Raw genomic sequence first — 27,428 nt, 5'->3', positions numbered from 1 at the left:
GAATGTTAGCCGCTTTGAGACTCCTTCAGGGACGCGGACTTATAAAAAATATTGGGGGACCCCGGGAAAGCTCATGAATAATAAATAAGCTCATGAATATGCAAATAAAGTGGCACCGCCTCCTCGTGAGCGAATAGGGGAGAGCGTGCTGCGCCTATTAATCAGCTCCAAAGGAAATTGGGTGGAGCTTTTGCTCGGGAGGGAGGGCAGGAGGCATGCAGCCCGACCCTGTGCATTTTGGGCTGGGGGAGGGGCGGCGATGGCGCTCTGCTGGAGGGGCGCCGGAGATTATTGGGGGGGCAGAGCCCCCCCAAACGAATTTTTGAGGGGGCTCGGGCCCCCTCAAGCCCCATGGAGTCGGCGCCTATGGACTCCTTAGGGTAGTGATAAAGCGGGATATCAAATCCAAACTCTTCTTCTTCTGAGTAACTTACCAAGGACCAGATTGGATGAGTGCATTGCTGCGTATGTGTGTGCAGCCATCTTTGTACTTTCACTGTCCTTGTTTTTCCTTTATTTTTCATTAAACTTATTAGTCACCTTGTTTGTCAATGCAGCTCAAAGTGACTTACAACAATGAACAAACAGCATACATTTAAACCCTTGTAAAACAAAGCAAGGAAAAATAACAATATCCTATTTTTAAAAGGCAGGATTAAAACATCCCACCCACTAAAACAGGCCACAAATCATTTAAAGCCAAAGGCCTGATGAAAAAGGAATCTTTTTGCCCACCGACTTTAGATATGTCATGATGGTACCCAGCCTGCCTGAGAAGAGCATTCCAAAAGTAGGGCGCCAACACTGAAAAAAACCTGTTCTTATGTGGCCACCCTCCAGGAGGGGGCACGGGAAAAAGGTCTCAGATGATGATTGCAGAATCCTTGTTGCTTCATGGAGGGAGAGGCGGTCCTTGAAGTGCTGGGGTTCTGATATGCATAAGACTTTTAGGTCAAAACCAGCAGTTTGAACTGAGCCCAGCAACTAACTGGAAGCTGTGCAGTGGGGCCAGAATTGTTGTTATGTGCTCAGATCATTTCCCCCCAGTGAACAACTTGACTGCCAAATTCTGCACCAGCTGCAGTTTCTGAACCATCTTCAAAGGCAGCCCCATGAAAAACACATTGCAGTAATCTAACCTAGAGGCTGCCAGAGCATAGATAGCAGATGTTTATGCTGTTTCCAGACTAAACATGCCCAAATTCATCACCTGCTTCTCATAAGACTTGGTTTCCAAACCCTTGATCACCATGGTCACCCTCCTCTGTGCATGTTCAAGCTTGCCAATAGCCTTCTTAAATTTTGGTGCCCAGAACTGGACAGTGTACTCTATGTGTGGTCTTACCAAGGCAGAACAGAGTGGTACTATTACTTCCTTTGATCAGGACACTACACATGTGTTGATTCAACCTAGAATAGCTTTAGCTTTTTTTAATTGCTGCATCACACAGTTGATTCTACTAAGACCTCTAGATGCTTTTCACACGTACTACTGGCAAGCCAGGTGTCCCTCATCTTATATTTGCTCAGCTGGTTCTTCCTGCCTAAATGCAGAACCTTACATTTGTTCGTACTGAAATTCATTTTGTTAGTTTTGGCCCAGTTCTCCAATCTGTTGCAATGGTTCTCAAAGGGTGTGGCAGGAGAGGACTGCAAGTGTGGCAGGAGGATTCAAGGACAATCAAAGAAACATTTAAACATTCAGTGTAGTATAGTATACAGTGGTGCCCCGCAAGACGAATGCCTTGCAAGACGGAAAACCCGCTAGACGAAAGGGTTTTCCGTTTTTGAGCTGCTTCGCAAGACGAATTTCCCTATGGGCTTGCTTCGCAAGACGAAAACGTCTTGCGAGTGTTCCGATTTTTTTCGCTTCCCCCCCTTTTTCTAAGCCGCTAATAGCCTTTTAGCTGCTAAGCTGCTAAGCCTTTAATAGCCACTAATCTGCTAATAGCGCTAATCTGCTAATAGGGTTGCTTCGCAAGACGAAAAAACCGCTAGACGAAGAGACTGGCGGAACGGATTATTTTTGTCTTGCGAGGCACCACTGTAGTATAGTATAGTAATAATTATTTTTGCAGACTATGGATTGATATATTTTCAAAATGAGAGCAAAGCATTGGCTATTCTGCTACATTTTCCCACGACATATTGTTGTGAACTGGGATTTTCAGTTCTGAAATATATGAAAGATCAGAAAAAAAGCTGTGGTGTAGTGGTTAAGAGCGGTAGACTCGTAATCTGGTGAACCGGGTTCGCATCTCCGCTTCTCCACATGCAGCTGCTGGGTGACCTTGGGCCAGTCACACTTCTCTGAAGTCTCTCAGCCCCACTCACCTCACAGAGTGTTTGTTGTGGGGAAGGAAGGGAAAGGAGAATGTTAGCCGCTTTGAGGCTCCTTCAGGTAGTGATAAAGCGGGATATCCAATCCAAACTCTTCTTCTTCTTCTTCTTCTTTGTGTTGATGAGGAGATGAGTGTTTGTCTCAAAGTAGTTCTGAAATAAATTAGGTTACCTGGCAAAAGCAAGCTCACATCTCTCGTTGAATTTGTATGCATACTTTAGGTACATACCATATTTTTTCGTGTAAAAGACTAGGGGCTTTTTTAACCAAAAAATTAGGTTTAAAATTGGGGCTCTTTTTATACACAGGTAGTGCTGAAGGGTGTTTTCTTAATTTGGAGTCCCCCAAAATAGGGTACGTCTTATACATCTTATATACGGAAAAATACGGTATGCATTTTGGGAATGATTCATGTTCTTATGTAGCTGCATTGTTTTATATTTCCTAAATGCCCCATGATCATATTATAAAGTATCCTGTGTCCTGTGTTATAAATCAAGCACAGGTTTCTTTTCATTTCCCCATGCATTTCTTATAAATTAAAAGTTCAGTGTGGCACAAGCAATTTTTTTAATGAAAGCATGGACCAGAGATAAAAGTTTGAGAACCACTGTGCTAAGGTTGCGTTGAATCCCAATTCTGTCTTCTGCATAAGCTATCCCTCCCAGTTTTGTATCATCTGCAAATATGATGCACATCCTCTCAATTCCTTCGTCCAAGTCATTTATAAAGACAATGAACAACAACTGTCCAGGACAGAACCCTGTGGCATCCCATATTTCACTCTTTCTCTCTGTGTGTCACTTTTTTACAGCATGCTAAGGAACTATTAGTGAGTGCTCTTTGGGTTTGGTGAGTCTACCAGTTACAAATTCACTTAAGTTAACCTCACCCAGCCCACATTTTACCATCTTCCTCACAATAATATCATGGGGGACCTTTGTCAAAAGCCTTACTGAAATCAAGATGACACAACATTCACAGCATTCCCCTGATCTACCAAGCTTGTAACTCTTAACGGGGGGGGGGATGAGATTTGTCAGGGATGACTTGTTTTTGAGAAACACATACTAGGTCTTAGTAATCACAGTACCCTTTTCTAAGTGTTCACAGACTGACCGTCTATCCTGGTATCAACATCAAGCTGGTCAGTAGGTCACCTGGGTCATCTTCTCCCCTTTTGAAAATGGGGACATCATTTGCCCACCTCCAGTTTGCAGGGACCTCACTTGTTCTCCAAGAATTCTCTAATGATTTTTATTAAATCTTTCAAATTACTACGTAACTCCAATCATGTATATGTATAAGTGTGTGTGTAGATACATAGTTCTCCAAGAATTCTCAAAGGTTATAGACAGAGGCTCTGAGAGTACTTCTGCAAGCTCCTTTGGGTGTAGATCAACAGGCCCTGGAGGTCCGAATTCATTTAAAGTAGCTATGTGTTCCCTTACCAACTTTTCCTATATAGGGCTGTAGCTCCCTCCTTGCATTGTTTATTCTATTATCACCAGATTGGGCATTGCTTTCCTTTTGAGTAAAGACAGAGGCAAAGTAGGAGCTGAGCAGTTCTGCCTTCTCTCTGTCACTGAATATCATTTCTTCATCTTCCCTTTGCAGAGGACCTACTACTTGCCTGTTCTTCCTCTTGCTTCAAACATAGCTGAATAAGTCTTTATTATTATTTTCAACCTCTCTTGCAAGCCTGAGCTCATCCTGAGGTTTGGCCCGCCTGACCTTCTCCCTGCAACTGTTGGCTACTCGTGAATATTCTACCTTTGTGATTTCCCCTTCTTTCCATTTTTTATACATGCCCTTCTTAAATCTCAGCTCATCTGTAAGCTCCTTATGCAGCCACACTGGTTTCTCTACACGCCTCTCACTTTTCTTTCTTGTTGGAATTGTCTGCATTTGTGCTTTCAATAATTCACTTTTAAGAAACTCCCATCCATCTTGCACTCCCTTCTCTTTGAGTATTTCTGGCCATGGGATCTTGCCCAGTAGTTGTTCAAGCTTTTTGAAATTGGCTTTCTTAAAGGCCAGAGTGCATGTCTGATTGCACTCAGCTTTATCTTATCTCTGTATCATGAAACCCAAGAGGATATGGTCACTTCCTTCCAAGGTTCTCAATACTTCTGCTTTGTCTATCAGTTCATTGTTGGTGAGAATCAGATCCAAGATAGGTGATGCCCTAGTTGCTTTTTCTACCTTCTGGGAAATGAAATTGTCAGCGAAGCAACTGAGGAATTTGTTGGACCTTACATTTTTGGCAGAGTTTGAGTTCCAGCAAATATCAGGGTAGTTGAAGTCTCCCATGACTAATATCTCTCTCCTTTTTGAATGTTTGCTCTAGGAAGGCATCATTCAAGTCTTCAGTCTGGCTTGGAAGGTCTATAGCAGACACCTACAGTAAGGTCACTGTTGTTTCTCTCTCCTACAATTTCCCCTCATATACCATCAATCTGCCTTCCATGCTCCAGGTCATGGATCTCTTTACATATACAGTGGTACCTTGGGTTACATACGCTTCAGGTTACATACACTTCAGGTTACAGACTCCGCTAACCCAGAAATAGTACCTCGGGTTAAGAACTTCGCTGCAGGATGAGAACAGAAATCATGCTCCGGCGGCGCAGCAGAAGCAGGAGGCCCCATTAGCTAAAGTGGTGCTTCAGGTTAAGAACAGTTTCAGGTTAAGAACGGACCTCCAGAACGAATTAAGTACGTAACCAGAGGTACCACTGTATACACAAGGAAGATCTCCTCCCTTCCTGCTTGGTCTATTCCTTTTGAACAGGTTATACCCCTCAATCTCTACATTCTAGTCACGAGTTTCATCCCACCATGTTTCAATACAGTGGTACCTCGGGTTAAGAACTTAATTTGTTCTGGAGGTCCATTCTTAATCTGAAACTGTTCTTAACCTGAGGTACCACTTTAGCTAATGGGGCTTCCCGCTGCCGCGCAATTTCTCTTCTCATCCTGAAGCAAAGTTCTTAACCCGAGGTACTATTTCTGGGTTAGTGGAGTCTGTAACCTGAAGCGTCTGTAACCCAAGGTACCACTGTAATGCCTATTAGGTCATATTTGCCATCCTGTATGCTCAATTTTGTTTTGTTTCCCATATTCTGTGCATTAGTATAGAGACAACTGAAACTACAAGTCATCCCTCCAGCTGCTGCCTTCTTATAGTTGCCTGCCCTTTTGCAGGTTTCTGGAGCACCATCTCAGTTTCCTGTGCATCCATGAAGCTATTATCTACAGTACCAGGTGTTCCCCTGTTGTTGTTGTTATTCATTGAATTTATATACAGTGGTACCTTGGTTCTCAAACGCCCTGATACTCAAAACAACTTGGAATACAAACACTGCAAACCCGGAAGTACGGTAAGTGTTCCGGTTTACGTACTTTTTCAGAAGCTGAATGTGCTCCGTTTTAAGTGTTATGCTTCCAAATTGAGTATTACGTTTCCAATTTGAGTGCCACACTTGCCACACCTCTGTTTTGTGTGTTATGCTGAGGTCTGTCTGTTTTTGCTATTTATTTTGCGTTTTTGTGGCTCTTTTGTTTTTGTGACTGTGTGGAACCCAGTTCAGCTACTGATTGATTGATTGTGTGACTGCAGTACATTCTTTATTGCTTTCACTTTATGGATCAATGGTCTCGTTAGATAGTAAAATTCATGTTAAATTGCTGTTTTAGGGCTTGTTTTTAAAAGTCTGGAATGGATTAATCCATTTTGCATTATTTTCTATGGGAAAGTGCACTTTGGTTTTGGAACGCTTTGGTTTTGGAACAGACTTCCGGAACGGATTAAGTTTGAGAACCAAGGTACCACTGTACCACCCTACACCCAGAAGTCTCAGAACAAAATCAAAATATGAAACCACAAAATATATAATCAAAATAAAAACAACAACCAAATAATGTCTGTAATAATTGTCTCCATTCCATTCAGGATTTTGTTTAAAGTTCTTCTGATCCGGTTCACGAGATTCTTAACAAACACATTTTTGCCAATAGTTGTGAGGTTCAACCCATCCCGTATAAGACAACTAGATGAACAAACAATTTAAAAATAATTATAAATATTAAAACAGTTTAAAACAGCAGCAGCACATGCCTAAGATCAATAATTTCTGCACTCTTCAGGGTCCTTGTTAAGTGGTATATAAACTGTTTAAATAAATAAAAGTAGTTTGTGCATTAGTGTTGCACACTCATAGTTCTTCCACAGTAAACTACTCAACTTTCCACTCTTTGGCAGGTCTTGTGCTTATTTATTCATTATAAAAATTAGACTCTGCTTTGCCTTCCACAAAGCAGCTCCAAGTCGCTTACCAATAAAAAAGGAGAGGTCAAAAGAACAATAATCCGGCCATTAAAACACATTTGCAAACTAGAAAGAGCAAAACCAAGAAACAGCAACAGCATAGTCATCATGGCTAGTGGCCACTGATAGCCTTGTCCATGAATTTGTCCCATCTTATTTTTTGAAACCAAAAAAAGCTAAGTTGGTGGTCAGATTGGAAAGAAGCTGAGGGGCTCGTGCACCTTTAATTGTTGTGTTGAAGAGGGAACGCCCTTTTCTACGAAACTATTAAAGGTGCAAGAGCCCTCCCCGCTTTTTGCACCCTAGTTTTAAATATAGATATCACAAATAAAATCTAATTATCCAAGCAGAAGGTGCAAGCCAAGAGAGCACATTGAGAAAGAAGGCTTGTGATTTTTTAAAAAATAAATAAAAATAAATCCACTTGAGCTCTCCAAGCAGAAGACTGCTCCACTTCCTCTTCTGCCCGTCTTAAGCTGCACCTTTAAAAGTCACATCACGTTTGGCGGCCTGATTATCCATTAACCTGATGTGAGCTGTATTTCCTGCGGGTGGCGTTTCTCCCCTTATTACTCCAGCTCTTTCTTTCTTTTTCTTTTCGCTTTTGCAAAGAAGACAGAAGCAGAGCAGCAGGCAGGGAGCCAGCCAGGAGCGAAGCTAGGCTTTCTCTTCTTCTTCTTCTCCTCTCCCCCCACTTTCCTTTTCGCAAACCCTCCCCTCTGCTTCCCCCCTCCCCTTTTTCCTTATCAGCAATTCAGATCGCATGCAAATTCCCTCCCACCCCCCTTTTGCCTTTTCTCACACTGGAGAGAGCGAGAGCGAGAGAAGCAGGGGCAGGAAAACCAGGAGAAGCAAATCTCTCTTTCTCTCTGCCTCACCAGAGCTAGAAATCCATCCCTTTCTCCCCTCTTTCTTTTAGCTTTCTCCTCCCCTCAACCAGCTTTCCTTTCAACCCCCTTTTGCAATAAAAGTAACCTTCCTTTCCTCCCTCTGCAAAATCCCATTTTGGGGGTGCAACTGTGCAGTTTGTAAGGGCTTGATCCTTTCGCCCCCTCTCTCTCCAGCAAAGCTGTTTCCCGCCCCCCTCCTCTCCGCCTCCCTCCTGTTACCTTTTCTCTTCTCTCTCTCTCGTTCTCTTTTTTGCAAGCCTCCTCTACCCACCCACCCATCCCGCGCCCGGATTGCTTTTGTGCCGCGATGGGGTGGGAAAAGCGAGCCCCCGGGTCCCCCTTCTCTGGCGCTCGCCTCCTGCGCCTCCTCCTGCCGCCGCTGCTGCTGGCATCGTGGCTGGGCAGTTGCAATGGAAGTTGTCCCGAGAGGGAACTGGAGAGGAGGGAGGAAGAAGCCAACGTTGTCCTCACAGGGACGGTGGAGGAAATCGTGAACGTGGATCCGGTTCATCAGACCTACTCTTGCAAGGTAATTCGGGGCAGAGGGAGATGGGCTCACACTCAATCGGCTGCGCTTCCTGGCTGGGTTGAAACCTTCACTGTTCCCCATGCTCTGTGTTGTGATCTTCACTCTCTCGCAAAACTTTCTCTGTCTCTGCTTTTTTTTTTAAGATAATTTATAACACACACACCCCGCAACTTGTCGATCTCTTAATTGCAAACCTGCCGATGGGAACAAACTGGGTTGGGGAGGAGTCAGGATTGGAAAAGATTCTTTTCCCCATACACCCGCTCCTATTTCCTAGTTTACAACTTACATCCGAGTAGCCCCACTGGACATCTCTGGAACTTTTTTTTTGCTGCTATTTCTGACTGAAACAGGCCAACTTAGAAACAACTTTATTTCCGACGCCAGGCCCTTAACTGCCTCTTACATTGATTGCACCCCCCGCCAAGAAATAGTTGAGTTTTCCGTGGTCGGGCATGGACTGAAATGCTGTTTTTTCCCCTGTTCAATAAGTGAATGGACAAATACATCCGCACCTCCCCCCCCCCAACCCGCCGATTGCCACCCATTTCACAACTGTTGCTAGAACTAAAGGGTGATGTTGCTTTTTAGTTGAGTGACTTATCACTTTTGAAAAATTAAAAGTAGAAACTGAACATTTGAGAAACAAAATGTGTCTCTGAGGTGTGAAGTTCTTCTTTTGCTTGTTCACGGTTATGTTTTTGGTACATTCCTGGGAAGTTTTAAAAATGCTATATATATATATATATATATATATATGCGCTCCCAAAGAAAATGCAAGGAAGGTGTTGTAGGAGAGCAGTGCTCTTGGTGCCGGTGACAACACTCACTTTGAGCCAGAATAGGATAGCGGCTTGTTGAACCAGTTATTTAAAAACAGTTTGAAATGGGCTGAAGTTCCAGATAAATAATTGCTATGTATTATCCCACCCGCAAAAAATAAAACCCACTGTAATACTATAGAACACAGAAAGCTGCCTTAAATTGAGAGTCAGATCACTGGTCTATCTTGCTCAGTATTGTTGACATGGACTGGCAGCAGCTCTCCAGGATTTCAGACAAGGGTTCTCTCCCAGACTTAGCTTGGGAATTGAACCTGGGACCTTCTGTATGCAAAGCAGATGCTCTGCCAGTGAGCTGCATCCCATCTCCATATGCATGGATACTTATCTGAGAGCAACCACCACTGGGTACAGCAAGGATTTCTTCTGAGGCCATAGGATTGGCTTTGTTAACTGAGCAAATATCAGTTCAGTGGAGCTCAGGCCTGGAATTATTTCCCACTTTCCCACTTCCTTCTGAGTAGTCCCAGTGGACTCCAGCAAGATAGCTTGCTCCCAAGTGTGTAATTGCGTCTCACAGATATCTAAGACTGACCTTGCTCTGGGTCAGCCTACAATCCCACCTCCATAAAGTGTTAGGGGCATGAAGGCATTGGTCCTCCTCTGCAGTTGTACTTTGCAGCTGGTACTTCTAGATAGGCTGCCTCAGAACATGGAAGTTCTATAGTTTTCACAACTAATAACCATTGACAGAACAGACCGTACCACACCCAACCTTGTCTGTAAGCCTTAGGCTAGTAAAAAACAAATGCTTTCCATTAAACTAGCTTGCAAAGGAGGGATGGATCTCAGTCACCCTTGTCTAACAACCTCCTTGGTTTTCATGCTGACCTTGGAGGAAAGGGTTTAGCATCCTCTGCGACTAAGGCAGAAATAGATGGCTGTCGGTGGGGTAGAGTGAGCCATCCCTGTTCTGCCAGCCTGATCAAGTCACCTGTGTGGAATTCCTCGTTGCCCACAGTGACCCCTTAAACAGTAATATGCAAGGCTGACGTAACCTTCAATATTTCCCCCCATGATCCTATGTTAAAAGCCATCGCTTCATCCTTGCAACAATGAGTTCTGCTGGGTGGTGAAGCCTTCTTCTTCCTTCACCTGATATCTGTACCCTACCACAAGATAAAAGGTTTGTGCGCTCTGTGGAGTCTTAACACCCCCCCCCCCCAAGATCTGCAAACTTAATTCATCCAGTTTGGTCTTGGTGATGTCCAAGGCTGCGTACACACCATACATTTAAAGCACCCCCCCAAAAAAAGAGATATTGGGAACTGTAGTTTAACAATCACGGAGCTACAGTTCCAAGCACCTGTAAACTACAATTCCCAGGATTCCTTGGGAGGAAATATGCACTTTCGATTTATGGTGCATGCACAACCCAAGTGGCTAAATCTGGCTAGAACTTGGTGTGATGTCAGTTCAATTCTGGACTGTATTCAGCCTTAGGATAGCATGAGGCATCTGAACTAAAAGTGCCCCTGAACATTGTGGGTGGAAGGCTACCAACTTGGATGGTTTTAAAAGAGGATGAGACAAATTCATGGAGGAGAAGGCTGTCAGTGGTTATTAGCCACAATGGCTGTGTGCTCTGTGTCCACTGTCAGACGCAGTATGCCTCTCCAGCAAACGTAGGAGAGGAGAGTGTGGTTGCGCTCGGGTCCTGCTTGCAAGCTTCCCATTGTGGCATCTGGCTGCCCACTGTGAGAACAGGATGCTGGGCTGGATGAGCCTTTGCCCTGATCCAGCAGGGCTCTTCTGATGATCTTCTGTTCCGCTTCAAAGGTTGCTTCCTTCCACCTCTATGAACAACAACTGCAAGTTTAGGAAGCTGCCTTTATATACCATGTCAGACTGTTTGTTCATTGCAGTCCAGCAGTTCCTTCACCTGCTTCCTGATCCTGTTAACCGTAGATGCCAGGGGGAATTTAACCTGGGACTGTCTGCATGCAGAGCCACTCAGTTTCGGGTCTCCGTTCTGTAAGTCTAAGATGAAAGAATGGAGCACTTTATGCGACATAAAGCAACCTTCCTCCGACCCCCAGATAATTTTGGACTCCAGATCCCATCAGCTGTGGCCAGCATGGGCAATGGACACGTATGATGGGAGCTGTAGTCTAGCAGTGTCTGGTAGGCGCCGCATTGGGGAGTGCTGATATAAGGCATAGCATCCCTGCAAGCTTGAATCACTCACTAAGTGCAGTCCTAAGATAAGTATCTGCCAAGTTCATTTGCCTTTAACCAACCAGGTTTCCCAAACCTTTAGGCCCACTGAGATCGGAGGGATGCTTTATCCTTGTACCCAAGGAAGTTGATATATAAGATGCTGCTTGATACAGAGGGAGACCACTGGTCCAAATAGCTCAGTATTGCTACCCTGACCTGCGCTGTCTCTCCAGGGTTTCAAACAGGGAAATATTCCCTGTCCTGCCTGCAGATACTGGGGAATGAACTTGAGACCTTTTGTCCTACAGATCAGATGCTTTACCACGGAGATATGTCCCTTTGTTTAATAGGATTATAGGAAACTGCTTTATACTGAGTCAGACCATTGGTCTGTGTAGCTGAATATTGTCTACACTGACTCGCAGCGGCTGTCCCAGGATTTCAGGCAGGATAATATTCCCAACGCTACCTGGCGATGCTGGGGATTGAAGCTGGCATGAAAAGCAGGCACCCTGCCAATGAGCTATGGTCTCTTCCTGACTTCTTAGGGTGTGTAAAGATTAAGAAGTTAATTACCCACCACTGGAGGAGCCCACCCTCTTAGGTTTCTGCATGAACCACCGCCATCATAGTGGAAAGAGGCAAGCTGAGAACACTGACCCACGTGGAGGCACAGCAGACAGCCTCCCATCTGTGAAGAGCAATTACTTCAACTTGATTGATTTAAATCTGTCTGTCTGTCCATCTCTCTCCCCCCCCCCCCAATTTCACAGTGGATTAATTTGGAAAGGTGAGCGCCACCCTCACTTCATGTTGCTTGATGTACTTATAAACCAGCTGATAACACACACACACACACACCCTCCCCACAATCTTGTCTAGATCTCAAAGTCAGTGGAAATGTAATCTTGAGAATCGCTGCACCAGTATATTTCTGTTTTGATTGATGGCAGGTCTTTTCTTTGTAACCTTCCTTCTTCTAAATCTAAACAAGTTCCTTTTAAAAGAAAAAAGCAAGGACACATGTTTTTCATTGGGCGACTTGAAAAGCTTCAGTACATAATTATGTATTTTTAGATGGAGAGTAGCCTTCTTAAAAAGTGCGGCTAACCCCGGAGCAGGCAACATCTTTGCAAGACTGCTTTTAAGCAAACCCAATTCCAAGTGTCTGCAGTAGAGCACATTGCCTTTATACTTCCAGGCTGGGAAAGTTTCAAAGCCACCAGCTTGGAAGAGTGTAGTATGTTCCCTCTTCTTCCACTAAACCTGTGTAATTAAAAAAAAAATGAAACAAGAATGACCCAGCATGGTTGCTGACAATTTCTTTTATTTATATTGCAGCGTTGGTAGGCATGGAGCTTTTCTAGAGTAGGATTAACCCAGAGAGCCCTCTGCCCCATGGAGCTCGCAATGCAAATTCTGGCAGGGGAGGAATTTTGATGGGAAGGAAAAGGTCACACCGACTGGGTGAATATGTTTGGACGCCATCATGCTGTAAAATGTTCCTCAAAATTGACCCCTGTTGCTGCAGACTCACTGCTTATTACCACTGCAAATAACCCCTGCCGCTACAAGGTATAGCTTGTGTTTGGTCTTGGAACAGAAATCTTGGTTAACTGCAGGAAGATCTTCTGTTTCTAAGTATACCAGGAGAACTGGGGTCAGCAGGACCTGCACAGGCCATACTGATGATGATTCCCCCCCCCCTTTATGGGCTAACACAGCTTCCTTTAAAAATAATAATTAACCACACTATTATTTAATTATTTATTATTTAATCAAGGGTATTGAGAACAGTGGAGGTTGGTTTCTCACAGGGCGAGTCCATGTGCCTGATTTCCTCCTTGCAATCTGTCCAGGGGGTAGCCTTTGCTGTCACGCTGTCTAAGTACCACCCTAGTAGAATTCGGCAGGACATAGTGTGGGGCCAAGCCAGGAATTAGCTGGCTTCATCTCTCATTGGGTCTGACTCTGAATATCATTGACTCTGACTTCACCTACTGTTGGCCTTCCCCGGGCTTCTGCCCTGTCACTCCCAGTGGCCACCAGTCAAGGGGTAATTCTGAACATACCTTTTGTTTAAGAGTTGCTGTCAAGGCAGAATCTGCAGAGATTGGCAACCATTCCCACCATTAAGGCATTGGCATAAAGCAGGGGTGGCCCCCTGATCGAGCCCCCTCAAGTATTTCTTTCTGGAACTGTCCCCCTCTACCAGAGACCCCCACTGATTTTGGTGGGGGGGGGGGCAAAATGGAAAAAAAATACGGATGCAGATCTGGAGTAGGCAGAGGCCAGCTCCCTGTTGGAGATGTCAGTGAACCCCCCCTGGCTTATCAGATCAGTCATTTGATGAGTGAAGAGCAGGCAGTAACCCTCTGTCCTCTGCTAATCAACCCAGATCTGCTGAGGTGGGTGGATGACACTCTGCTTGTGTGTGAGCATGCAAGAGTGTGGGGTAACTACATCCACCATTGGCATGTGCCCCCCCCCTCCCCAGGCTGAATCTGCCCCTCAGGCCAAAAAAGATTAGCCAGCCCCTGGTATAAGTGAATGGAAGCTGTTGTTGTTTAGTCGTTTAGTCGTGTCCGACTCTTTGTGACCCCATGGACCAGAGCACGCCAGGCACTCCTGTCTTCCACTGCCTCCCGCAGTTTGGTCAAACTCATGCTGGTAGCTTCGAGAACACTGTCCAGCCATCTCGTCCTCTGTCGTCCCCTTCTCCTTCTGCCCTCCATCTTTCCCAACATCAGGGTCTTTTCCAGGGAGTCTTCTCTTCTCATGAGGTGGCCAAAGTATTGGAGCCTCAGCTTCAGGATCTGTCCTTCCAGTGAGCACGCAGGGCTGATTTCCTTCAGAATAGATAGGTTTGGTCTTCTTGCAGTCCATGGGACTCTCAAGAGCCTCCTCCAGTACCATAATTCAAAAGCATCAATTCTTCGGCGATCACCCTTCTTTATGGTCCAGCTCTCATTTCCATACATCACTAATGGAAGCCGTAGGCTTATGAAATTAGCTCAGTGATAGTGTGCATGCTTTGCACACAAAATGTCTTCAGGTAGCACCACCTGGAGAGTATGGGGATTGACCCTGGGATCTTCCGCAAGGCCGAAAAGATGTCCTCCTGCTGAGCTGTGCCTCTCCCCACATGTTTGTGTGGAGGAATGAACCTAGCGGATTCCAAATTTGCATGGCAGCTGTTCCTTCAAAGTGTGGAACATGGAGCGGGGGATGGACAGAGGCACACAGGAAGCTGTCTTCTACTGAGTCAGACCAATGGTCCATCTGGCTCAGTACTGTCTAGGCTCAGCAGCTCTCTGCTGTTTCAGGCTGCATTTGCCCAAATTGTTGTTGGCTACGGGTGGCAGTGATTGCCAAGCTACCTCTGCACACCTTAAGGGCATGAGGGAAGGCTTTTCAGGGGGGCAGTTTCCTGTTCTATCAAGTCGTTTTCGAAATGGCAGCATGTTGTAGTCCAAGAACCGCTTTTGTAAATGGTGTGTGGGGAGGTTTTGCTGTTCATGAACGGGAACTCAAAATCTCCACTGTGTCTGTGTGTGACTGGATAAACCACAAGGGAGGGTGAGGAAAACTGGCCAGTTGCAGCCCATCTTCCCGAAGCCCCCTTTTGTCCGCTCCCCAATAAAGATTGGAAGAGGGATACATGGGGTGAAATCCTTTCAAAGCTTTACACCTTTCTCTATCTGGGTAAAGTTATACATTGGCAAATGTGTATTAGCCAAATATAGATGTTTGTGTATGTGTTTTAGATGGAAAATTGGAGGGTGAGAGTGAGGCCTAATCCAGCACCTGCAGAAGACCTCTCTCAGACAAGCAGGACATGTCTCTGTTCCAAAAGCTGGGCAGGGGGATGATGACCTATTTAAAAATGGCTTGGGGAGGTTGTATTCATATGGGTAAATCAGCGGGCAGGGCATAGATAAGCCCTAGAGCTGCCAGTACCCTGCCTTTACTTACCAGATAAGTGATGTGAGTCATTGTGAATCCCGTGCTGGACTTGGCAGGTATAGTTGTGTCCTCAACCTAACCTGCCTTGCAGGGCTGTTCTGAGGATATTGCAGAGGAGAAGCGGTGGGGATGGTGGTGGACCCATCTGTGCCATTCTGAGCCCTTTTGGTGCGAGAGAAGATGGAGCCAGAACCAGGATCTCATAGAATCAGCATTATAACTAAAGCGCACTACCACCACCACTGGATCTAGGCCTTTGCTGGTGATTAAACTGGTTTGCCCATCGCAGCTTCATGGGAGGGAAGATTCAGATTGTGCAGGCATTTAACGTATAGCATAGGCCTGTTGATTAAAATAAATAAATACAAATCTTTCATCGGCCAATTTGTACCTAATTTCCCTCTGTCAGTGATTGGCGGTTGCATAACGGATGGCATACAACACCCTGGATTTTAACCTGTTTGAGGTGTTGCAGTGAGAACCTTTGGCCGGGCTGCTTCATGGCGTGATGTTCCCCCACCTGCCGCCTCCAGTTCTGCTTCTCCCCCAGTTGGGAATGTTTTAATAAGGACTGGGTGGTCCGCTGTCAAAGTGCTCTCTGAAGATGTGCTGTGCATTCCGCTGAAGTTTCTCCGTCTCTGCTGGTTAAATCCTAACCCTCCCAGGCTGAAGCCTCCAATATACACAAAAGATGAGTGAGATAGAGCCAATGAAAGAAATTAGAGCTAATGCTGTTTAAACAGTTGCGGATTGCTTCCAGGCATTGCTTTCCCTGCTAACTGATTAAGAATCGAGTGGGGGGCGGAGAGGAAGGACAGAGGGCAAATGCTGGGATGGAGACTTGCTCATCTTGCTTCCCTGTTGCTGGATGGAGTGACTAAGCGAGGAGAAGAATCGAGGTGTGTGTGCGCGCGCCCTTCTGTGCTGTTGACCCAGGTTCATTGTCTGCTCTCTGAGTCAGAAGCCAGTGGACTAAATACTGGAGTGTATGAGCTGTGCTTCCCTCCCCCTATTCCCCTTTGCTCAGACCAGCTCCTGTGTGGAATGTTGTATCTGATCTTTTGAGTCACACAGGGCTCTTTATCAGCCTGGGGGGGGGGGAGAGGTTTCTGCATGTGTTAGGTCCACAGTTAGTGCTTGCTATTTTAACCCAGGTGCAAAAGGGAGGTTGGCCTATCCAGTTCTGTATCAGGTATGCTAGCCTTTCGATCTAACTCATTGAATCTTGACTCCAAAACTGGCAGCGAGACAGGGTCCTCTATTGCAGTGGGCTACCATAGGGGATGCATGAAAGGAGAATTGGCGGTGGTGGGAGCAGTGGGGGAACTGCTCCTGCAGCACCCCCTCCTCATATGTGTCGCCTGGGAAAATTGCACCCCTCTGCCACATGTTGCGGACAGCTCTGTTCCTTTCCTTCCTGTCCTGCTTTCCATAGCTGATGTTTCCCCCACCCCTGAGTATTTGGAATGTGTGGTGAATGTTCCGTGACGTCACAGCAGTCCCATGGGAGCGGGTTTGAGGGGTGGGGATGTGCAGGCAAAAGATAATGGGACTTAACCCTTGGTCTCCCTTAAAAGGCAGACCTCCCCTCCGTGTGTGTGTGTGTGTGTGTGTGTGTGTGTGTGTGTGTGTGTAAGGAGGGGAATGACTGTCCAATTAACCCCACACACATTTTTAATAGGAATTCTCCATCCTCAGCTAATTGATTGGATGTACCCATTAATGCTCCCAGCTGTAATTTAAACGCAAGATATTTTGTAAAAGCATTTTTGTCTTCCACGGCCCCTGCTCTCGCTGTCTTTATAAATCTCTCTAAAGCGCACTTTTGTCGCTGGAAGGGTCTTAACTGCCACTGTTATCTCCCAGGCTTGATCTCCTTATGTCTCTTCCTTCACAGCCCCCCCCCCTTTTAAAATAAATTCTTCACGTGCCTGGTGACTCACTGTGCAAGGAGTCTTAATTGCCCTTGATGAGTTCAGTGTCTCTGCATATACTGTATGACCTTCCCATCCCATCCATTCATCCCCTCATGAGAAGTAGAGGGTTGAAAATGCTGCTTGCAGAGTTTGACCCAGCTCTCTCTCACTCTCTGCAGATGCTGGAACACAGGTTTTTTTGCCTTATACTGAGTCAGACCCTTGATCCATGCAGCTCAGTATTGTCTGCACTGACTGGCAGTGACCTTCCATGGTTTTGGGTAGGGTTCTCTCCTGGAGATGTTGGGAGTTGAGTTTGGGACCTTCTGCATGCAAAGCCGCTGCTGTACTATGGAGCCACATCCCTTTGCTTACAACACAGAAACATAGGACGCTACTGAGGCAGACCATTTGTCTACCCAGCTCAGCATCATCTGCACTGATTTGCAGTGCCTCTCCAGGGTTTGAGACAGGGGATATTCTCCCTGTTTTACCTGGGGACCGACCTCCTCTTTTTAAGGCATATGCTCTACCACTGAGCCACAGTGTACTCATACAAAATAAATAAAGCGACTTGTCTTTATCAGAGGTGGGCTGATGGGGATCTACTGGTCAATCTATAACTCCTTTGTGGTAAATCAGCAACAATTCTCCCTTGCAATTGATTAACAGTACCAACTAAAAAGAGAGAGGGCCCTCCCATCTAAATTACTCTGCTCAGATAAATTATTCTTGGGGTGGGAATGACCAGGAGTTAGTGGGGAGGGCCATAGCTCAAAGGTTAGAGCATTTGGTTTGCATGCAGAAAGGTCCCAGGTTCAATCCCCAGCATTTCTATGTTGATTTGGGAAAAAGACTCCTGAGACCCTGGAGTGCTGCTGCCAATCAGTGTAGACAGTACTGGGCTTCCTTAGTTCCCCTACCTATGTGCACGGCGTACCCAAGCATCTCTTTGCACTCAAGCTGGGATGTGAGGCCAGTCTTTGCCTTTGCTGCTGAGCTGCAAATCCCTTTTTCTTGTGCCTTTGCAAATAAAATGGGTGGGGTTCATCCTGTGGTTTTCTTTTTTTCCTTTTCTCTTCCCTTGCCTCAACTTGAATCTGGGGTAAAGTGTACCTGCAGGGCGCACCTTGGCAGGCAGCTGGTGCGAAGGGCCTTTCATGCCTCCTTTGGCATGGTTTTGGAACTGGCTCTGTTCCCGGCGGGGAAGAGATGCATTCCATAAATCTCTGCGGCTTCAGGTGGCCCCTCTTAACCTGAGCTTCGGCATGTTTATTACTGCGTTCTCTGTGCCCTGTCAGAGGCAGCGAGCTCGCCCCAGATTTTTTGCAGGCAGGGAGAAACGGGCACCTTTGCTGGTGTTAAAATCATGGAAACAAAACCCCCAAGCTGATTACAGTGAGAAGTGGGGGGACAGGGGACGGGCAAGCTATGGTCTGTGATTGTTCCTCTCCACTGAAGTGGGTCTGGCAGTTCGCCAGTCTGTGGAAAATGTTCGCGCCAGGAAAACAAGGCCTGCAGTTGGGATTTTTGACACTGAAAAGGGGGTGAGATTTGCTTTTAGGTGACGGAAGCTTGGCACTTTTCCTGTGATTTAAAGAGTACTGCTTTCCCTTGTTTGTTTGTGCTTTAAAAAATTGAGTGCAAGAGGAAGGGGAGGAGTTTTGTTACACCCTACCTGCAGCTGTAACTTGACCAAGGGTATGCATCAGATTTGGGGGCCAAATGCAGACATCCCCCCAGGCCTCTCCACCTGGCTCACAGAGCTCTCCCCATGCCATGCGCCCCCCAGCTTGCTTCACACATTCAAGTGTTGTTGGGGTTTTTTTTTTGCCTGACTGGAATGTGCCCTTGAACCCTGACCATGCCTCTTGGATGGAGGGTAGACAGCGGTATGTGAAACTAACCTACCGTATGAACGAAAAATTTACATTTGTCGCTCCACCCACTTTCATTTCTGAACCCGCCCACCACCAGCATGTGGCCCCCGAAAGGTCTCTGTGAGGGGAATGTGGCCCTCAGGATGAAAAAGGGTCCTCAGCTCAGCTTTAGAGTTTTCTATTTTTGTTATGAGTGCCTGTTTTTTCCTCTCATGGAAGTAGTTCTGATATGACAGTCAGCATGGATAGATAGTCAGCATGGATTTCTGAAAAATAAGTCATGTCAGACTAACCTGATCTCGTTTTTTGACAGAATTACAAGCCTGGTAGATGAAGGGAACGCAGTGGATGTAGCCTACCTTGATTTCAGCAAGGCATTTGACAAGGTGCCCCATGATATTCTTGTAAAGAAACTGGTAAAATATGGTCTTGACTATGCTACCACTCAGTGGATTTGTAACTGGATGACTGACCGAACCCAAAGAGTGCTCATCAATGGTTCCTCTTCATCCTGGAGAAGAGTGACTAGTGGGGTGCCACAGGGTTCTGTCTTGGGCCCGGTCTTATTCAACATCTTTATCAACGACTTGGATGATGGACTCAAGGGCATCCTGATCAAATTTGCAGATGACACCAAACTGGGAGGGGTGGCTAACACCCCAGAGGACAGGATCACCCTTCAAAACGACCTTGACAGATTAGAGAACTGGGCCAAAACAAACAAGATGAATTTTAACAGGGAGAAATGTAAAGTATTGCACTTGGGCAAAAAAAATGAGAGGCACAAATACAAGATGGGGGACACCTGGCTTGAGAGCAGTACATGTGAAAAGGATCTAGGAGTCTTGGTTGACCACAAACTTGACATGAGCCAACAGTGTGACGCAGCAGCTAAAAAAGCCAATGCAATTCTGGGCTGCATCAATAGGAGTATAGCCTCTAGATCAAGGGAAGTAATAGTGCCACTGTATTCTGCTCTGGTCAGACCTCACCTGGAGTACTGTGTCCAGTTCTGGGCACCACAATTCAAGAAGGACACTGACAAACTGGAACGTGTCCAGAGGAGGGCAACCAAAATGGTCAAAGGCCTGGAAACGATGCCTTATGAGGAACGGTTAAGGGAGCTGGGCATGTTTAGCCTGGAGAAGAGGAGGTTAAGGGGTGATATGATAGCCATGTTCAAATATATAAAAGGATGTCACATAGAGGAGGGAGAAAGGTTGTTTTCTGCTGCTCCAGAGAAGCAGACACGGAGCAATGGATCCAAACTACAAGAAAGAAGATTCCACCTAAACATTAGGAAGAACTTCCTGACAGTAAGAGCTGTTCGACAGTGGAATTTGCTGCCAAGGAGTGTGGTGGAGTCTCCTACTTTGGAGGTCTTTAAGCAGAGGCTTGACAACCATATGTCAGGAGTGCTCTGATGGTGTTTCCTGCTTGGCAGGGGGTTGGACTCGATGGCCCTTGTGGTCTCTTCCAACTCTATGATTCTATGATTCTATGATTCTATGACCGGCATCGATGGTTTGTAGTACTGATATGGCAAACGTTGATGGTTTGCCTTTGCTGTCTCAGAATCGTAGAGGTTCTCTCTCTCTCTCTCTCTGGGTACTGCAGTAGGCAATCGCAAGTGGCCTCCTTGCAACATCCATGCCCATAATGACGTATGCTTGAGATGTGCCCAGACAGGAAATAAAAAGGCCTGCGGATTCTGTTATGGCATCAGATGAAGTCCTCCTGTGCTCCAGCTTGCCTCTCCACCTGTGCCAACGGTTCTCTTTCCTCGGTAGCAGAGATGTAAAGCCACCCCTAGGAACATGGGGCTGGGACTTTGGAGGGATTGGTGAACAGTGGTACCTCGGGTTACATACGCTTCAGGTTACAGACTCCACTAACCCAGAAATATTACCTCGGGTTAAGAACTTTGCTTCAGGATGAGAACAGAAACCGTGTAGCGGCGGCAGCGGGAGGCCCCATTAGCCAAAGTGGTGCTTCAGGTTAAGAACAGTTTCAGGTTAAGAACAGACCTCTAGAATGAATTAAGTTCTTAACCCAAGGTACCACTGTATATGGAATTTGCTGCACATGGACCCGGCCCAGTTTTCAATAGGGGTGGTCACTATTGAAATATTACGGTGTTGTCCAAGGATGTGGGGTCATACGAAGCTGCCTTCTACAGAGTCAGGCCATTGGTCCCATCTAGCTCAGTATTACCTGCACTGGCTGGCAGTGGCTATCCAGGGTTTCATGTAGGCAACAGTCCCAGCCATACTTGGGGATTGACCCTGCCATCTTCTGCATGCAAAGCAGAGCTACAACCCTTCAAGGGCATAACACTTAACAAAGGTTTGTCATCACAGAAGTATTTACTGTGTTTTTCAAGTGCATGCACTTGACAAAGTGATGTAAGGGAGCAGACATGTCTGTTTCTCTAAGGAGCTTTCCATCTTTTAAGTCTCAACTGTTGGGGATGGATAAATAGCAGCAAGCATTCACTTATGTTTAGGTAGCCTTTGCTTCACTAGAAAGGCATTCTCTTTCCTGAGTGGCCACTTGGATTCTCCTCCTCCTATTCCTGATATTTGGTGCACACTGGTTCTGAATGTGAGGTCTCCCATAGCCCTGATTCCGAACCTGTTTCAGCCCAGAGGCTACATTTCCTTGTGAACAACATTCTGGGGGCCACATACCAGCAGCGGGCAGGGCCAAAAGTGTGCAGGTCAATTAATGCAAATTTCATCATTGCACAGTAGCCCAGTTTTTCCTCACACACAAACCACCACACATGGTCCCTTTGTCCAGGCAAGCAAAAGGCAGTTCAAGGGCACATTTCAGCCAGGCAAAAACACCTGAGGAGGGTGCAAAGCCCCAGGGATGGGACGTGAGGTGGGGGAAGAGTCCTGAGGTCCTGACAGAGAAGCCTGTAGCCTGAGGTTCTCCACCCATCTCAACCATCACATCATTGATGGGCTTTTGTAATAATAAATGTCCTGCCTTCTTCTTCATTCTCCAGGTGAGGGTCTGGCGGTATCTGAAGGGCAAAGAGGTTGTGACTCACGAGATCCTCCTGGAAGGTGGAAACAAAGTCATGATTGGGGGATTTGGGGACCCCTTGATCTGCGACAACCAGGTGTCTACAGGGGACACCCGGATTTTCTTTGTCAACCCTGCCCCACATTATATGTGGCCTGCTCACAAGAACGAACTGATGCTCAACTCAAGCCTCATGCGGATTACACTGCGCAATTTGGAAGAGGTGGAGCACTGTGTGGAAGGTAGGTCTGTTGTTGTTTTTACTGTTCAGATTTTGCCTAAAGTGTGCAGATTTCAACCTGCCTGTCCTGCACAGCTAGATTTTGTGTATACTGAAAGGTTTCGGTCTGTTTGGGCAAATGCCCTCTGCAGTCTTGCATACCTCAAGCAAATAACTTGTTATTTCTACACCACTTTTGCTGCTTTGTTTTGTTTTTTTCTGCTTCCGTTAGTCCGGGTTGGGTGGAGGAGTGCTGTGCTGGACATTGAAGATCCCTCCCAACCACTAGAAATCACATTCAGCCACCTCTCCAACTTCTGAGATCTCACCAGAGGTCTCTCACATTCTTTAAAGCGCGATTTCACAATCACGAAGGACTAGGAACTTGATGCGTGTTCTTTAAAAAACCAACACAGGCAGGCAGCTGAATATTCTGCACATGGTACCACATTTGTGCTGCTGTGTTATATGACTCGATTACCGTGTCCCATGAGGCTGTGGTGTTATGAATGGTGAAACTTTTGGCTCGGCTGGATTTTGCTTTCTGGACCCTAAATCTTTTGATGGAATGGGAAGCAGTTCTGAGAGTGGCAACTGTAAATGGTTTTACATCTTGCTGGGCATTAGTTGGAATCTTGACTTGGGAAGCAGGGCACAGGGTGAAATCGAATGTGTTCCAATTGGGGCATAAGCTTTAGATGGAGCTTCCATGTTCAGAGGCAGTTTACCTCTCGCTAACGCTTGCTTTGGTAACACGCTAATGCTGTGTTATACAAACCTATGGTGCCAGCCACATTTGGAATACTGTGTACTGTTCTGGTTGCCTCACCTCAAAAATGATAAAAAGAGCTGGAAGAGGAACTGAAAGCATCAAGGGGCTTGAGCGTCTCCCCTATTAAGGAAGGTTGCAATTCTGGGGACTTTTTAGGTTGGAGAAAAGGCGAGTAAGAGGAGACATGATAGAAGTAGATAGAATTATGCATGGCATGGAACAGGAGGCAGGGATGGCCACTAACCTTAGATGGCTTAAGAGGATCAGACACATTCTTGGAGGAGAGGGCTATCGATGGCTCCTAGCTATACTTTGCCTCCACAACTGGAGGTGCTTCTGCTTATGAAAACCCATTGCTGGAAACTACAGGAGGAGGGAGGGCTCTTGTGTTCAAGTCCTGCTTGCGGGTTTCTCACAGGCATCTGTGAGAACAGGATACTGGACTTGATGGGCCGTTGGCCTGATCCAGTAGGCTCTTCTTAGGCTTTTATGATGTTCTTACTGGTAGGAGGTGGCCCCCAGTATGATCCCTGATTAATCCAATGTCGCTTAGGAACATGTGGGCTTGCATTTCTGAAATGTACCTGACTTCATGCTTCTGCCCAAAGGCTGTATTGATTTTTCTGTGTGAGTTTCTCTTTTTTTGAAAAGAAATCCACTTCTCGTGCAGAGCCCACAAATTCAGCCCAAGGAGCAGGTGAGCAAATAAGACAGAAGGCTGCTGGAATCCTGGTTGAGGCAGCAAATAAACATTCCAGTCAGTCTTTGCCTCTACTCCTCTCTTTCTGGGGCCTCTGAAACAAACAAGAAGGGGGGGGGGAAGCCTCCTAAAGACTTGAGGCTGAAATGATCTTCTTGCCATTATTATTAGTATTACTAGAACATTTTTATCCCTCTCTTCAGCTGAGAAAATTTCCCAGAGTAGCTTACATACAATTTGTACCTTTTTACTTTTTTAAAAAATACGTTTCTACAATAATAAACTGCAGTGGTAAAAAACAGCTGTACAGTGGTACCTTCGGTTACAGACGCTTCAGGTTACAGACACTTCAGGTTACAGACCCAGAAATAGTACCTCAGGTTAAGAACTTTGCTTCAGGATGAGAACAGAAATCGCACAGCGGCAGGGGGAGGCCTCATTAGCTAAAGTGGTACCTCAGGTTAAGAACAGTTTCAGGTTAAGAACGGACCTCCGGAACGAATTAAGTTCTTAACCTGAGGTACCACTGTACAATTAAATGCAAGACAGCCCCTGTCCTCAGGTTTACAATCCAAGAGATATGACACAAAAGGAAGAGGAGGAGGAGGAGGGAAGAAGGGAAGAGAAAAATCCAGGCCAGGCACCCAAAAGGCTCAGGGGCCAAATCTGATTTTTTCAAGGGCTTCCATTATGCTTCTAAGGTATTAGAAGTCTGGGAAACTTTGGCATATGCATTTGATTCTTGAACTGGTGACTCTTTGGTTCAGAGCTGAGATTTCTAATGTTCTGTATCGGCTTCCCTCTTCTTTTCCTTCACTTATTTGAAAGGTCCTTCCCCCTCACCCGACCTGACTAATCCCTCTCCGATTTCCCATCAGGATGAGTGTCTCTTTATTTCCTTCCGATTGTTGGTTGCAAAGAAAGTTGAGTATTTTTTGTGTACGGCCCAAGTGCGGCTGACTCTCAAGTTGAGGTTTCTGTGGAAGGAAACGGAGATAAGAAAGGGGGGGGGGGAGAGACAGACTGCCCTGTGAGGGCAAAATGTTAGTTCATTCCTGGGGATTTGACTCAGCTGCAATTGTTGCTCTCTTAGTCATGTGGACCTTGAACCAAGCCACAGAGCTTTGTGTCGCTTGGGGTCAGGCACCTAGCAAGCTGGTGGTGCCTCATGTTCTGTCGCACCTGTAGGATACAGCAATGTGAGTGGCAAGTTCAGAAATGTGGGGTCTCTACATGATGGCTACAGCCACACTCCCTTCTGCGATTGTTCGAGACTGGCTCCATTCAGCATAAAGGGTGAGAAGACTTCTTCTCAGTGGCTATAGGGCTCCCCTTTCATGCTGATGGGATGGCTCTAGGGCCCTGGAGAGCATTCTGTAGAAATATAATCATCATCAATACATGCATCTTAATTTAAACGTATAAATCTTTACAAGTCATCCAGACAGGAATTTACATGAAGCTGATGTTTATAAGAATTGTGTTCAAATGTAGCCAGGGCAGTGAGGTCCTCCCTTCGTTGCATAATAGATGGTGGGTGTTCCTGCTTCCAGGCTCCAAGTGCAAGGCTTTCAAAATCCACTTCTGTTGTCCTGCCATTAATCTCCACGCTGCAGGAATATAATTTAGAAACCCATGGACATCTGTAGATATCAGTGGTTTTGCCAGTACAAATTTGACACTGAAAACAACTTCAGGCCAGAAGAATATATCGGTGGATATGCCCACATAATTTCCAAACATTGCACCTCTAGAATCTATCTGTATAAGACGGTGCAATCCAATTTTCTAAATCAGTTCTGATCTTCCTTCCTAATCTCTGCTGCATTACAGTGAACCATGGTTTAGCATGATGTGCTCAATCCCATCCTGACCTCAAGTTTGTATGCTCCCCTCTCCCTTTCCAATGTGTCATTGAAGAAAAATTCGGAAGCTTTCACTTCTGTTGTTGGTTAACTGTGGCTTGTTGTGCTATCAGAGCCTGACAGACTGTGGTTAATCTTTAACTATGGTTTGTCTGAAACGAGCCAACTTTAAACTGTGGACCTAGACATTAGATTTCAGCTGAAAACTAGGAGACTCTTCTTGATGAATGAAAGCAGTTTCCTAGAGGGATGAGTAGGGTGACTCTCCTAGGGGGTCTTTAAGCTGAGGCTGGACAGCAGTGTGCTGGGGAAACTCTGCCTCTGGATTTATCCAGAGGTCAGACTAGATTGCCTGCAGGGGTCCCTTCCAACTCTCATTATACCCCAGGTCAATCACGATTCCTGCCCTACCTCATGATCAGAAACAAGCTTCCAGATATCAGTACTTGTAGGGGAGAGGAGGAGGAAGTGGTGGGAATAATTTAAACGAGGGCATACAGAATGCCATTTGATGTATAATCCAGTCTGCGGTAGGTCCTGCTGAAACCTTGGTTTTATTTTTACAGATCGCTCAATGTTACTGGGTTAACATCTGTCTCTACATGTAACATCGTCTTATTTGAACATCTTGAACACCTGAAGAAGGACTCTGTATAGGGCACTTAACCTGATCAAAGAAATATTACTTGTTTGATTTTTGCGAATTTTAATCAGCGACTTGATTAAATCTGCCTGATGTGAATAGGCAGGGAGTTCCAAAGTGTGGGTGCTGCCAGACCTACAGTTTCCTACAGGTATTATGTGGCACCTGCAACCCAGCTGCGCAGATTAAAGTGCTTGAGTGGGCAAATATATGGGGTAAAGTGATCTCGCAGGTAAACTGGCCACCAGCTGTTAAGGGCTCTATGGACTGACAAGAACACCTTGAGCTTTTAGAACAGCCTTCCCCAGCTGCACTGGCTGAGGCTGATGGGAACTGTAGCTGAAACATGAGGAGGGCACCAGGTTGAAGAAGCCTGCCTTGCGACTTGTCTGCATGATGAGTTTGTGTGTATGTTTCCACTTTTATTTATTTGCTCTCTTCCTGCCTGTTCTTTATTACTTTCCATCCTCCTTTTCTTGCTTCTCTCCCCTTGCACAGGCTCCCTCTTAATACTGAGAGGCTTTGTTCTTGTAAAGCGGCCCGTGCAAAATTCCCTTTTCAGAGTCCTTAAAAGAGCTTGTAAGAGTCTCCTGGAGGGTGGCTCTGAGCAAGGAAATCGCTGGCATGGAGGCCAGCGGTTGGTGAATCCGGGGTCCCGTTCTTTCCCATGCTCCTGCCCCTGAGCGCGGCATATCTCTCTCTGGAAAGCCTCCTGCTTTTCTCTCTCTTAATCCTTCCTTGGCCTTTTTTGTGGTGGTGTTCCTTCCCCCCCCCAACCGATCCTTTTGGAGGCCTTGTTTCCTTAAAATGTGGGGTTCTGTTGTTCTTTTTGGCGTGAACGGGCTTCCACTGCATCTTCGAAAGAGGCTGAGAAAGTTCCTCCAACAGCTGTGAAAAATGGTAGCTTAGCTATGAGGAACTCCTGCTGCTCAGATTATTATGGGTGGAGGTTTCTGGGGTGGGGAGGGGGCTTAAATAGCTGTGGAGGCTTCGGGGGGCTACTGGATGCCTGCCTGCTACATGATACATATTAGAATATTTGCCCTCCTCAAAAAAACCTCCCACAATTAGCATCTGTCTAAATTAAACCAGAAAGATTTATTTTTCAATTTGGAAAGTTGTGTGTTTGTTTTCTTTCAGAATAATAGTCAGGTGTACTCTCTGCAGCTGAATGATTCCTTGCAACTGAAATAACCATCTATGGCCCTCCAGACCTCTCTATCTGGCCCTTGGAATGCTCCCTTCACCACAACCCTCACCAACCCTGCCTTACACCTTCCTTGAGTGCTTTTGCCTATCTGTACTATGCCTTTGATCTCTGATCATGTACAGTGGTACCTC

General features: G+C 46.0%; 1 protein-coding gene across 4 annotated transcripts in view; it reads left to right on the top strand.

Moving 5' to 3' along the window:
- The first annotated feature begins 7,205 nt into the window (after window positions 1–7,205).
- The window catches only part of AGRN (agrin), a 247,487-nt gene continuing 227,264 nt past the window's right edge, over window positions 7,206–27,428 (top strand). Inside the window, exons 1-2 of one of the 4 annotated variants that reach the window (XM_081201337.1) lie at window positions 7,206–8,090; window positions 21,868–22,129. In XM_081201337.1, coding sequence (XP_081057463.1) covers window positions 7,869–8,090; window positions 21,868–22,129 — 484 coding nt within the window. In that variant the 5' untranslated portion in view covers window positions 7,206–7,868. The remainder of the gene's footprint in view (window positions 8,091–21,867; window positions 22,130–27,428) is intronic. The other 3 variants (XM_081201338.1, XM_081201339.1, XM_081201340.1) reach the window with 3 other exon arrangements.

Source organism: Podarcis bocagei (assembly GCF_964188305.1).
Source record: "Podarcis bocagei genome assembly, chromosome: 7".
In the NCBI taxonomy this organism is placed as follows: Eukaryota; Metazoa; Chordata; class Lepidosauria; order Squamata; family Lacertidae; genus Podarcis; species Podarcis bocagei.
This window is presented reverse-complemented; position numbering and strand designations above follow the sequence as displayed.